The following is a 15001-nucleotide window of genomic DNA, read 5'->3' as shown; positions in this document are numbered from 1 at the left end:
GGTGACCAGACCTCTGGTTTCCTGCTCCCACTTTGTTTGCCATAGCTCGTGGAGCTTTGTGGCTATTCTTTTTCTTTCATCATTGAAGGTATTGGTTGTATCAAGGGCTATCCCCAGAAATTCTGTGGATATGCCCTTTTTAAATCTATAATATAAGCCTCTTTTGGCTACTTCCAGGTAAAGTGGGAGAGTTCCGGCCAGCAACTGTAGTGCAGGTGTGCTTACTGTGCGACATGCTCTGGTAATAGTGAGTAGTATTGTCCTTTGTATCGATTCTAATTTATTCCTATTTCTTACTATGGCCGAGCGGATGAACCACGCACCAGCTCCATAGGTGATAACAGGCAGGAACATTGCACGGTGGTACTACACGGACAGTGGTAGGGAATGAAAGGGACCTGGGGGTGGTTGTGCAGGCAGATATGAAGTTTTCTGAGCAGTGCAGACGGGCTGCAAGAGTAGCTCATGGTGTATTGTTGATGATATATAGGAATTTTTCTAGCAGGGATAAGGAGGTGATTAAGGCAATGGTCAGGAAACACCTAGAGTACTGTATACAGGTCTGGAGGCCTCATTTCAAGAGGGATGTAGAGATGCTGGAACGAGTACAGAGAAGGGCAACAAGATTAGTGAGTGGAACAAAGGGGTGCTCTTACGAAGAAAGGCTTAAGTTCAAATTACAGTGTCTGGGGACTAGGCACCAGCGAAGTGATCTGATAGAGGTGTATAAAGCCTTGAATGGTTTGAGCATGCTCAATGCTGATGGGATTCTTCCTCTTGCTCAGAGTAATCACCTGAGAGGGCATAAATTCAAACTGAGAAAAGACAGATGTAGGATAGACGTGAGGAAATTTGCCTTTAGCCAGCGGGTGGTTGGTTGGTGGAATAGGCTTCCATCCCTTGTCGTGGAAGTTGATAGCCTAAATAAGTTTAAGGCTCAGCTGGACAGGTATTTCGAACGAACAGAGGGGTGAAGTGGAAGTGGTTATTTTTTATTATTTATTTATTATTATTATTATTTTTTTTTTTGGCTGATGCTGCATAAGCTTGCTTTCTTGCATCAAATGCCTCTACTAATGCTAATGCTAATGCTATACTCAGGGAGATGGAGAATGAAAAAGACCTGGGAGTAATTGTGCAGTCAGATATGAAGTTCTCTGAGCAGTGCAGATGGCTGCCAAAGCAGGTCATGGAGTCTTGTCAATGATATTTAGAATTTTTCTAGCAGGGATAAGGAGGTGATTATCCCCGTATCATCGTATAAGGCAATGGTCAGGCCACACCTTGAATACTGCATACAGATCTGGAGGCCTCATTTTAGGAAGGATGTAGAATTGCTAGAACAAGTACAAAGAAGGGCAACAAGTTGGTGCGAGGAACAAAGGGGTGCTCTTATGAAGAAAGGCTTAAGATCTGCAAATTGCAGAGTTTGGAGACTAAGCACCTGCGAGGTGATCCGATTGAGGTGTATAAAGCCTTGAATGGTTTGAGCAGGCTTAATGCTGATGGAGTTCTTCTGCTTGCTCGGATTAAGACCCTGAGGGGACAGATTCAAATTGAGGAAAGAAAGTTGTAGAGGTTTGCCTTTAGCCAGTTGATTGGTGGAACATACTCCCATCTGTTATTGTGGAAGTTGATAGTTTAAATAAATTTAAGGCTAAACTAGACAAACATTTGGAATGACTGGATCGGCAAAATGGGAATTTTTTTTTTTTTTCCGCTGATGTTGTATAAGCTTGCTTTCTTTTGTACTTCTTTGTACCATACATTTCATAACTATTTTTTGTGTATGTATTAATTGTTAATAATCAGTTGTTATTTTGTACTGAAGAATGAGAGAGTAATATCCTTGAAATGTGTACCTGTTTTGTAGGGCCCTATTTCAGGAAAAAATTTTACAATGTGACATTATTGTTAAAAATTTTTTAGAGCCTTAAAATAACCCATGTTAGCAATCCACATAAAAAGGTATGACATCACACAATATATTTATCTTAGACTTTTTTATGTGTATATGATTTCTTTAACAATGTAATGTTAGTTATTTGCAGATAGCATAATTTTTTTTTTACCATCTTCATAAACAATACAAATCTTCTGTCCATCTCCATTCCATGCCATTCCCCTTACAACAGATTTATTTCTATTATTGATCATTTCTTCATACCATGAACCTAAAATAAAAAAAAAGTATATTAATAATATGAAGTTATTAAATTTTAAAAATAATAACAATTAGTTTATCGAAGTCATGTCATCAGTATACACATTAAAACCAGCTGATAAGTATAATCATTAAGACAGTAGGAGCTAGAATGGCCACATTGATAACAAAAAAAATTCATTACACACACTATGGGCAATGTTATGTATTTGTAAAACTGTCAGGCACAAACGTGTGTGTGTTATGGAGATTTAATGGCGCATAAGCTTCTGGGGCTATAGTGCACCTACACACAAACATGTAATGGGTGAAATCCACTTTATATGCCAATCAAAGGCTGGCCCGCAGTATAAATATAACCATTTTGATAGTAGTAGTAGTAGTGCATGTGATGCAAGAAAGCAAGTGTATGAGCTTATGCAGCATCAGCCAAAAAAAAAAAAAAAAAAAAATCACACCATTCCCTTCAAATGCCTGTCCAGTTCCTCCTTAAATTTATTCAACCTATCAATTTCCACAACGACAGATGGAAGTTGATAGGCCAGCCAGCAGTTCTATTTAAACTTATAACTTTAATACATTATTCAAAATTTATGCTACATGTAAATACAAAAGAACCATTTAACTGGGGAGAAAGGGTGGTCTATAGTTCCATTAATATTCTCATATTTAAATCACAAGAATTTTAGCATACTGCACTGATGACTTTATCCTTTTAGTAATCATGGTGATATACTTCAGATAGATGCACAGTATGCTAGAGAGAACCACCAACGTTTGTTCATATCTGGTGGGTGGGGAGTCCTTCAACATGTATCTGGAGATCAATTACTGAAGTATGAATTAAGCAAGTAATGGATACCTATTAGTCAGTGTTCCCCTTTTTTTTTTTTTAAGTGGCCCCTTATGTGGCCATCACATCCTGATGTACAGTCAGCAGTCATACCTCCATATAAAGAAATAGATTGTTCCCGTGGAAAAATTCATTATACAGAAATTTCGTTATATAGAAATATGATCTTTTCAATAATTAAAAATACTGTAAATTCAGAAATATAGAATAGATGGAAAGAAGTGAGAATGAATAAATTTTCTAACATTTTAAAACAATTTATTAATGCATACATATTAAGAAATGACTACTTACAGTTTATTAGTACACTTTTAAGAAATATGTCGTAAAATATTTGGTTATTTTTTTCTTGTGCACAGGATTCTACTGTACATCGTTCATGAAAATGTTTGCATTTGTTTAAACTGTAAACACTCAGATATATTTTCTGTTACATTTTCTTCCCACTGAAGGACTTGATGCAAAGTTTCAAATGCTGCCAACATTTCTTGTTTGGAATGTTTAATATTGCCCTCATTTTCATCCAACTCATCGTCGATATTGTCACTAGTTCTTTAAATAAGCTCCAAAATGTTGGAGTCATTCAGATATTAAGCTACTATGATATCCTTATCGACTCCTAAAAATTCGTCAAGAGCAATTTCTTCACTGATCAAACCTCACTTGGAACTCTTCCCAAGATTGCTCAATGTCTTCTAGTAGTTCATCCCTCTCATCTCTGCTTTTGTGAAACAATTCTTAATCGTTGTTTCCATCACATCTTGACTCCACACTTACGCCAACTCTGAGATGCACATCCACAAATCTATAACAGAATCTATAGGTTGGTTGGTTTCTATTCACAGTATAATTTTTTTTCAGTATGCACCTTAGATATTGCATTTTCAAATTCTTGTTAATGCCTTGGTCCATTGGCTGCAGTTAAGACAAATTATTCAGAAGGAAGAAAACAAGCTTCACACTTGTAAGGTTCAAAATTATCAAGTGAAGGTGGGCAGGGCAGTTGTCGACAGTCAACGTGATTTTTCTGTTTTCTTTCGTCATCTTTCTATCGAAATTTAAAATCCCCTGCTCAAAAATTTCGCTTGTCATTCAAGAATTTTTGTTGTAGTTTTAATCCAACTCTTAACGACTTTACTCCTTTGAAACATTGGGATTGTTTACTTTTTCCTATTGCCAAAAGCTTCAGTTTTTCATTACCAGCCATATTTGCAACCAAGAAGGTAATTCTCTCCTTACTATTTTTACAACCTAAACATTTATCACCTTTAAAAAGTTCAACATTGAATATGTATTTGGACTTGTAGACCTCCACAATTTTTTTAAAAACTGTTTCTTTCCAATGAGTATAGTCTTCTTCAATTGCAACTCCACTTTCATCAGAAATAACTTTTTCGAGTAAGCCAAGGCGTTCTTTAAATTTGTCCAGCCAACCAGAACTGGTTTGAAATGTTTTCTATTCACAGTATACTTTTTTCAGTATGCACCTCAGATATTGCATTTTCATATTCTTGTTAATGCCTTGGTCCATTGGCTGCAGTTAAGACAAATTATGCCCCAGAAAAGATGCGTACTCCATAGCCTTTTCTTTTAATAATAGCCCTGATATTGGCATGTTTTGGTCTCGAATCAACTTTGTCTACTTAAAAACTGCTTCATCTACATCTTCCCAAAGGCATAATTTCGCACACTTCTGACTGGGTCCAGTTTCCTCAAACAGTTTGAGAATCGAAACAAGGTTCTTCAGAATGGTTGACACACTACTGGCAGAAACATCAAATTTTAAAGCAATTTCTTTTTTTTTTAACACCGTGATCTACACTATTAAGCACTTCTACTTTTTCACCCTACACTCAAAGATTTCCTCTTAGACACTTCTTGTTGTTTGTTTATTTGGAGCATTAGCAACTAAGGCCATATTTCTTCGGGGATATGCGGTGGTCATTCCCTGACCTTTCTGCATCCTCCATATTTGGTGGTGATGGGCTCGAACCCCGGTCTAATCAAGAAGCATGTGCTACGCACTGCTGCTCCTGCCCACCTGGCTATGGAGGCAGCCTCTTAGACACTGTAAGGTTACTTGCACAGCAATTAAAACAAATCTGAAATTAGGGATCACTTGTAGCTACCATGTAAACAGACACAGGTAAATTTAGTAAAAGTGTGGATGACTCATTTCTTCGAAACAACAGATGAATTTCCGAGGTAAAGGAAAATCACTCTCCCCTAATTCTCTAATAGGATGCTTTAGGTAGAAAATAGGTTGGCCAGAGCCAATGCCCACATCGAGAATATGGCTTAATCTTTGTCAATGGCTATGGACAGCTCAGCTGACGAGAGGGATTTCTTGGCATAGTAGTGTATAAATTGTATAGGTTTTACTTCTTTTTAGCCATTGCTGACCCACTGCTGGGCAAAGGCCTCTCCCAAACCTCCATCTTTTTCTATCCCATGCTGTGATTGGCCAGTTTCCTCCTGCAAGGTTTCGCAGACACCATTGTAAAATGTTTTAATTCTTAATTTGTGGAATTAAAGCTTTTAGCTATTAAAAGCTAAAGGGATTGATGCTTTATCCTTTTAGCTCTTAATTCATACTTTCTACACTTCTATTGCCTAAAGGCCAGAGGTGCGAACAATGCGTACCCAGGTCTCTCGAAATCAGTTCGTTATATTGAAATTTTCTTTGTTATACAGAAACTATTTTCAATGAAATGACCAAGAGGAAATCAAAAAAGTTTGCTACATAGAAAATTTCGCTATATGGAAGTTCGTTAAAGAGAGGTCCAACTGCATATCAGGAATTAATGTTGTCCACAGATTCTTTCAATTTTGGGAAGAGTTCATAGTTTGATGGACTCATGTCCAGATTATAAGGTGTGGGTTGGGGGAGACCCCCAGTTGTTTGGTTTTTAGGAGCATTAGCAACTAAGGCCATATTGCTCCGGGGATATGCGGTGGTCATTCCCTGACCTTTCCGCATCCTCCGTATTTGGTGGTCACGGGCTCGAACCTCGGTCTAATCAAGAAGCGTGCGGTACTCACTGCTGCTCCTGCCCGTCTGGCTCAGAGGCACCCGGGGAGATCCCCAGTGCTGCTTGACAATTAATACTATACACTATGTCTAGGTTGTAAGGGCAGGCGAGGGACCTTCCACCTGTAAATTTCTAACAGTTCTTTCACACACCTAGCAACATGAAGTTATTGCATATATCTTGCATTATTGTTGTTGTTGTTGTTATTTGGTTTTTAGGAGCATTAGCAACTAAAGCCATATTGCTCCATGCATTATTGTGTAAGATGATTACACCAGAAAAGTGTTTCAGGGGTAATCGGTTCAATTTTTTTATTTTTTTCAAATCTTCTGACATAAAAATTTATTGAAAAAAATGTTTGATACTGATTGTATATGGTGGTACCTTGGGGCATAGCCAATCATGATTACTTTCTCCATATTGTGAATATAATTTTTTTGACTTAACCACTTGGCTCTCCACTTGGCTCTGACCTACTGAATGGTGGAAGCGGTTCTTGATTACAAACTCAAAATCAAAAATTCAGAATTTACCAATGGAAATAATTCTCTTTAAAAAACCAATTCCTTTGTTTCAATAATGTGTAAAAAGTTGATGTATAATGCAATTTTCATCAGTTTTCTTGCTGACTGAGAAGTGGCAGAAAACCCACCGAAATGATACTTTCTCTTTTGAAGAATTCTTTTTAAAATCTAAACTTTTCTAAAATCTGAATGCATTGAACTTTTCAAAATACAGTGGAGGACAAAAAAACTGCATCACCTTAAAAAAAAAGTAACATTTGTAGTGAAACATATAAGATATTGTTTGATTACAGTCATTTTGTTTGTTGCAAAGCAAAAGTATTGTGTCAGATAATGCTTTTATTGCATCAGACGGTAACTGAAAGGTATTGCATCAGCCATTTCTATAAATATGGCATTGGAAGGGTATATACGCTCATTAGTATCCTGTTTTGCGGAGGTGTAAACATGGTTCCATATGTTCAGTTGACACCAAGAAAAAAAAAGTATAGCTGTTGCTCTATCCCAGAGGAAGGGCTTTCTACACACTATCGCTAATAAAATAAGCTGCCACCAGTCAACAGTATCACAGGTGTTGAAATTAAAGCACGAGACTGGTGCTGTGAAGAGAAGACCTGGATCAGGCCGCAAGAGAGGATTACGCCTTCCCAAGATCAATATTTAAAATGGCAATGCTTCATAATCGCCATGTTAGTACTCCTGATCTAAAACTGGACTTTGAGATGGCTTCTGGTGTTGAAACAAATGCACAAACTATCCAAAGACGGCTTTCGGAATGTGGTCAGCATGCCCAAGAAGAAGCCTTTGTTGACCCAACAAATGAGGAAGAAGTGACTTGCTTGGGCTGAAACACGTTTCATGGACAAAAGAGCAATGAGACACCATCATCATTTCTGACGAATCGAAATTTAACCTGCATGGCTCGGATGGGAAGCAATATGTCAGAAGATGAAAATCGGAGACATACCATCCTGACTGCATAACACCGACTGTAAAGTTCCCCACCAGTCAGATGGTCTAGGGATGCATAACAAGCAAAGGTGTGGGGTGAATTAAGTTATTAACGGAACGGTGAATGCAGAAACCTACACTTCCATTTTGGAGGAGTTCCTGAAACTCATTATGAGGGATCACCACACAGATGTCCAAAACTGCATTTTTCAACAGGACTCAGCACCTCGCCACACAGCAAAATTGGTAAGTTTTATGCTATTTAGATTTAATGACAAGTTTGTCTTCTTGTCTCACAAGGCTTAAAACATACTTACACCAATGTTTTCCCTCGTTTTCCTCCTTTAAGGTGCAGTTATACCTCAGAAATGCTGACATTACAGAGTTGGATTGGACCGGCAACAGTCCAGATTTGAAAACTGCTGGTACATAATGTCACCTAAAATTGCTCAAAAGAAGCCAATAAGTAAGATTAGATTCAGCTGCATTCAGAGCATTGTAAGGTTGTCGTACAACAAAACTGGGCAACCGTACATCCAGAAAGTGGTTAACTCTATGCCATATCGTTGCAAGGCTGTAACTGCAGCTCAAGGAGGAACAACAAAATACTGAGGACTTATTTTGCTGATTTACAGTACATAATACTATTACGTTAACTTGTCATTTCAGTTTGTACACGTAAATGCAATAAAATTTATGTTTGGTTGTCATTTGCATGATTTCTCATATTTCCATTAATTACGCATTTTACCCTTTGGGAAGATATTTATGGCAATTTCAAACATTTCTGCAACCCACATTGCAGCGCAAAACACACAAGTGATGCAGTTTTTTGTCTGTCACTGTAGTACTAGTGTTAGTATATGTATAGCCATGTAGTGCAGGGAAGCCACAGGCTTTTGCACTACACTGATCAAAAAAAAAAAAAAAAAAATAGATAAGAAAATATAAATTATGCACTTCCCTTCTCATGTAGGTAATTATCCAGTTGACCTTTAAATTTCTTCAAATTGTCAGCCTCAACTACATCCAGAGGCAACTTGTTCAAGCAATCAACAACCCACAGGCTAAAAGAAAATTTGCTACAATCTAGTCTAAACTTCTTTCCCTATAATTTGAATTTATAGCCTTTAGTTCTGGAATTCTTTATAACAGTGAAAATTCCTCCTTCATTCATTTTACTAACCCCTCTCAGGGCCTTATAAATCTCAATCAGGTCCCCTCTAAGGTGCCTGGTTGAAAAGCTCTGCCCACATAATCTGAGTCTTTTCTTGTACACTCACCCATTTGCTGATCTCACCATGCGAGTTCCCAAACTTTGGACCCTTTCACGAAGTTCAATGTGTATTTTTTCAGATGAGGTATCCATACTTGGACACAGTATTCCAAATGTAGTATTACAATTGCCTTATACAGTGAGACTATGACCTCCTATCTCTACAGAAATTGTTTAATAAATCATTGATAGGACACCATGGGCTTTCTTGGACATCAGTCTACACTGCTAGGAAAACTTCATATCTGCCCTTAGTATCATAACTCTCAGATCCCTCTCTTCCTCTACTGTTTTTGATTCAAAAACAGTAAAGTGTAAGACCATGTATTTTGCTGCATTAAAACATAGCTGCCACTTTTCTGGGTCAAATGCTTTGCTAAAATCCAAATAATCTATGTTGAAATTGTTCCCTACTTCCAACTCAGGAGTAACTGTGTCAAAATAGCTTACTAGATTAGTTAAACATGATTTTTCCTTAACAAAACCACATTATGTGTCCTTCAAAATGTCATTTCTTTCTAAATATCCCTGGATTGCAATCTTAATCAATGTATTTAAAACTTTCCCTACCACTAAAGTCAGGCTAACCAGTCTGAAGTTACCGATTTCACTCTTAGAACTATCTTTATGTAATGGTGATACGCTGGCACTTCTCCAATCTATCTGCATCATTGGACTCGGGAGAGATCCAAAGAGATCTCTCCCGAGTCCAATGATGCCCTCATAATTAACCTCACTGATTCAATACACTCTCTGGCCATCTCCAAATACCATGCTATGATGCAATCTCTTCCACACATATTGATATGTTATCCATAGTGAATGAATCATTATGTCATCCATAGTGAATATCTTCCAATCACAGATCTGCAATGTTTACATGATCATCATAGAACCTGGAATCCCAACAAGACACAGTACTAAAATTTGTGACTGCTTCACTATGCACCTCTTACAAAAGTTTAAGTATTTCTATAACATTATGACCATTTAATGATCTTATGTATGATTTCACACAGTTGTTAGCAGATTATGAGAATAAAACAAATGAAGTTGTACATAGACTTCCACTTTTTATGCCAATTTGGGCATGAAAGTTTCCTTTGCTAGTTCTAGAAGACAAAAATACAGAAGAAAGAAAGGAAGAAGGAGAACAACACAAATGATTACACAGTGATTGGAATAATTACCTTTATACAACATCCAAACAATTATGAGGCCATTCTGATCACTCGATGTCAACTTCTGATATGACTCATTCCATGTGACAACTTCCACCATTCCTGAATACAAAAGCAATATTAATTTGAACATGTATATATTATAATATTAGTTAATGAAAAATAGATCATTAATGCATTTGTCATATATATATATATATATATATATATATAGAAAATTATTTTAATTTAACTTATGCTAATAATGAAAATACCGTGTACCCTGGGAGCGATGTATGTTGAATAAAGGGGGGAAGAACGGAAAAGAGTAACGTTATAAACAAAGTGCGAATTTTGAAAAATGCAAAATTTGAAAAGAACGACCAAGGTAGAAATAGCAGATTTTTGAAAAGAACGACCAAAGTAGAAATAGCATTGCAGTATCTTTCATAATTTCTGTGTCTGACACAGAAATTATGAAAGATAATTTCTGTGTCTGACACAGAAATTATGAAAGATACCGCAATGCTATTTCTACTTTGGTCGTTCTTTTCAAAAATCTGCTATTTCTACCTTGGTCGTTCTTTTCAAATTTTGCATTTTTCAAAATTCGCACTTTGTTTATAACGTTACTCTTTTCCGTTCTTCCCCCCTTTATTCAACATACATCGCTCCCAGGGTACACGGTATTTTCATTATTAGCATAAGTTAAATTAAAATAATTTTCTATATATACATTATGGTTGTAGGGTACCTTTGCTCTTGCAGTGTCCCTGATCCATAATTCATATTATTGATATTTCATTTTATCTCTATTCAAATTCAAATCCATTTTCTTTCTTTACTTAATTTTAATTTTTTATTCATAATTATATATATATATATATATTCGTCATTATTCATCTATATAATATGGTTGAGATTACTTTGTCAGTAGTGTGGCTTTGCGCTGGAGTGCTTGTAGTTGTTCAATTTTTAATTTTCCCTGCATCAGGACCACCGCTGTTCAAATCTTCTGCATTGGTGGTTTGATCTGAGGATCGGATGGCGGGCTGATCTTTCGATCGATTCTCCTTTGCGGTGATTTGTCCAGCGATCGAAATGCAGCGATTCCCTGACCATTATTGGCCTTGTGGCCTCTGTCGAGATGGGGCATAATGGTCAGTCTATTTTTGGTTTATGTTTGTTTTATTTTATTGTAGTGGTTAACACCTCTTTTGGTGATATTTCACATAAATTTGGACCTGGTACCCATCAGAGGGGGTACCACTAAATTTCTATTTAATTGGCTTTCAAAATTCAATGAATTATTATTCTTTCATTTAGATTTTCTAAATTATTTTAGAGTTTCTACTGCAATATTTTTACTCTTGCTACCCTTCTCTTCCCCCCCCCAGTTTGATTTAGGTTTAATTTTGATTATTTTCACTCTTGTCTTACCATACTGCTGGCATTATTTTATTTTAACTCTTATTCTTCTTTATATGGTTATATATATATATATATATGATAAAAACATAACTAACAGCTAATATAATTTGAAAAGATAAACTAGAAATTGGTTTTATTCATTATTTAGGAAGAGTAAGTCTTTCATGCATTCATTTTATATTACTGATATTTGTATAGGCCAAAAGGATGCAAAGAAACCAATCTTTTGCTTCATCAGCAAAGGGACAAAAACAAACAAACAAACAAACACACAATTTTCTGTAACTGCACTACTCTAATCATCAAGCTCTTTCCACTGTCAGAAGGTACTGATCCACCTGTCACTTAAATTTCACTACAGTGTCACACTCAACCACTGAGGATAGTAATTTATCCCCCTCATGATTTATCCCCATGGAAGTTCTGTGCTGAGGAAGCTTCCAGACCTACAGTATTCAAGATGGAGCCTAACCATTGCCACATACAACAGAATAATCACCTTCTTGTTCCTGCTGGCAAAATTCCTGTACATCATTTACGGAACCCCATAAGCTGTCTTAGCAGCCTGTGTGCACTGCTTGGAAAATCTCATATTGAACTGTACATTACCTTTAGGTATTTTACATTCTTTACTACCTTGAGTATGGTAGCATTTGGCTGGTATGTTATTCTGGAATTACTGCTACCCATATGAAGTACTTTTTCATTTATCAATGGAAACCTCAATTGCCATTTCTCAACCCACCTGCCAGAGCTTTCTTGTTGTAGTAGTACTCCTTGACTCCAGTCATTAGCCAACCTTTGTATCTGCCAAATCTATTAACCAAATTATTTGAAAAATAATTTGGTTAATATCAGATTTGGCAACCTTTGTGTCACCTAAAAATTTCGATATTTGGCTCGATATGCCATAATCAATATCAATAAATATTAAAAACAGTAAGGAGCACTGAACTCTGAGGGACTCCATTCATACCAAGAAGAACAGTGCCCAGCAATAACCACTCTGTCCTCTGTCAATCAACTATCTCTTTATCCCACAGCAGTAACTTGCACCTAATTTGTTGAGTAGTCCTTCACATGGAATAATGCCAAAAGCTTTACTGAAATCTAAGCATATAAAGTCAAACTTATTATTTTTATTTATTTTTTTTTTGCATCACAGCAGCTAATCAGCTTGGTCAGGCAATATCTCCCCTTAACAAATCCATGTTGTGGTTACTGTATAACTGCATTCCTCTCAAGATGATCTTGAATTAGCTTATTCACAAATGAAGTTTGAATTCTATTCCCATCATTTGAATTATCCACCTTATGTTGTTAAATTAACTAAATAAAAGATAAGATAATACAAATGATATCATACTAAAATAATTTCATTAGACAATAGAAAAATTTAATCATACAAATGATATCATATTAAAATAAGTTATTGAAATAATCAAAGGATACTCATGTTTCCTTCCTCCATTTTTATCCCCATACAGGTAAAAATTACTGTAATCAGGAATGCAACAACTGTTCCAATGAAATTATTATTTTAATTATTAACTGAGACAATAAACTCATTGTATTCATTACAGAACCCATCAATTTAAAAAAAGAAAAACAAATTCATGATAAACTAACTATTATAAGCATTAGAGTTAAAGTTAAACTTGCTTTTGTATTTTAAAAGTCATGTTCAGAAAGAACGGTGTAAAATTATTAAGTCAGAGATGAACAAAGTAACCAGAGATATAATGTTTTATATTTTTATACTACAATATTTAACATCTGATCACAATTGTTTGTATTACTAAACATTTATAATTGTACATAATACAGTATACTCATACTGGTGTGATTAAAATGTGCACAGGGAGTTTCAAAAACTGCATAGAACAAATGTAGGAGCATATTTTATAGCATAAAATAAGACAAAAAAGTAAGTACCTATCATCAATATATCTCAATAGTCTTTATTTCCAAGGTATTAAACATTAATCATAAATTACAAAACTGAAGTAAATTCTAAAAGGAAAACATCTAAACCAGGTGGTCAAATTTAGTTCAATGCTGCACTCATCATGACAGGTCCATGATTTCCTGGAATGCCCTATTGTTTTAGGACTATTCATAACAGTTTCAGCAGCTTCTGGAATACCATTTCTAAAACTTACTTTGTTTTCTATTGATCTCTGCCACTCATTTGGAGAAGGTTAAGTTCAATTCCTGTGGACAAGTGGAAGAATTTCTAAAGTCCTCTTCAGTCAAGACTGTAGTTAGTCAATCTCAGATGGAGGGTGCAGAGTTGCAAATTGGCCTGTGAATAAACAACTTCTACAAATAATACACTTACAGTTATGAGAGAACACAATACTAATATTTATTTATTTTTATTTTATTCAGTTCATCTTGCATAGTAAGATGCATACAATAAACTAAGGATTTTGTGAAACCACACTAAATAACCTAAGGGTGTGAGAATGGGTGATCGTGGTGGCAATTGTACAGGGCCATTCCAACCAATCCATTGGTTGTTTCATCAGCTGTTGCATACCATATTTAAAAAGTCAAAAATATCATAAGAATAAGGCAAGGTAATTTCAAAAGATATTTTAAAAAGAAATTATTAAAAAAAAAAGTATGAAGTTCTGTTTATTACCACTATGGCCATCCAGAGTCTGATTCATAGATAAATTGCTGGGGGCTGCCAAACCACGAATTTTTCCTTCCTTTCCTTAAAAAAAAAAAAAAAAAAAAAGTTAACAGTAGCTTATCTTCAAAATGATATATAAAAAGTTCACAAACTGTCTGTATATTGAATAGTTTATAGGCTACTTTGTACTATTGAAAAGTTTCCTGATTCTGCAGTTTTTAAGAGAGATTCAGCTTTATAACCTTCATAAGCTCTGGATTTTTTTTGAATCCACTTATAAAAATAGAGAAGAGATTATATCTAACCCATTTCACAGAGGATAAAGGCATAATATATGATGATTTCTTAGTAAACCGAGGACAATATTGTCTAACTATGTTTTTTGCAGTCAGGAGAATGATTAAATGCACACCATGCTAATTCAAATTCATTAGAAGACTCCATTTCCAGGGGAAAAGGGCACAACTTTTTGTAATAATGGTTGGTGAACTAAAACCAGGGTATACCGTCAGGAGCTAAAACTTATGATGTCGCCAGTGGGTTGTCATTTGTTAAAGGGGAATGAAAGAAAACATTACCATTCATGTGGGAATTAATGAAATTAATCACCAAATGATGACCTCCTGACTGTAGCTAAAAGCTTTATGAATTAACTCAAGGCTTGGAGTCTGCAAGGCTTAGCTTTTTATTGGCAAGGCCTACTCTAGCAGTTAGAAGGAACTTATTTTGTAGAGATGGAATACATTTGTAACAAAGGTGATGGAAGGCTCTTTGCCAATATCAATGACAAAGACTTAAAGATTCAGGGCAACTTAGATATGGGATTTCGTGGGTCAAGGTAATACTTGCACACATCTCAGGGGATTACTGCATGAGGCCAAAAAAAACCCAAAGCATCTTCTAGTACTAGAAAGTTGTCAAGGTTATTAATGTTTTAAATGAGCAGGAAGCTAATGATGGAGCAACAAA

General features: G+C 35.8%; 1 protein-coding gene across 1 annotated transcript in view; it reads right to left on the bottom strand.

The window, feature by feature from the left end:
* Oseg4 (intraflagellar transport protein Oseg4) overlaps positions 1 to 15001 on the bottom strand; it is a 270266-nt gene that overhangs the window by 230615 nt on the left and 24650 nt on the right. Inside the window, exons 3-5 of the mRNA XM_090385309.1 lie at positions 14039 to 14113; positions 9991 to 10083; positions 2073 to 2174 (exon numbers count right to left, since the gene is read on the bottom strand). Coding sequence (XP_090241435.1) covers positions 2073 to 2174; positions 9991 to 10083; positions 14039 to 14113 — 270 coding nt within the window. The remainder of the gene's footprint in view (positions 1 to 2072; positions 2175 to 9990; positions 10084 to 14038; positions 14114 to 15001) is intronic.

This window comes from Mastigoproctus giganteus, chromosome 11, assembly GCF_048544385.1.
Source record: "Mastigoproctus giganteus isolate SK-2022 chromosome 11, ASM4854438v1, whole genome shotgun sequence".
In the NCBI taxonomy this organism is placed as follows: Eukaryota; Metazoa; Arthropoda; class Arachnida; order Uropygi; family Thelyphonidae; genus Mastigoproctus; species Mastigoproctus giganteus.
The sequence above is the reverse complement of the archived record's forward strand: the minus strand, read 5'-3'. Positions and strand labels throughout refer to the sequence as shown.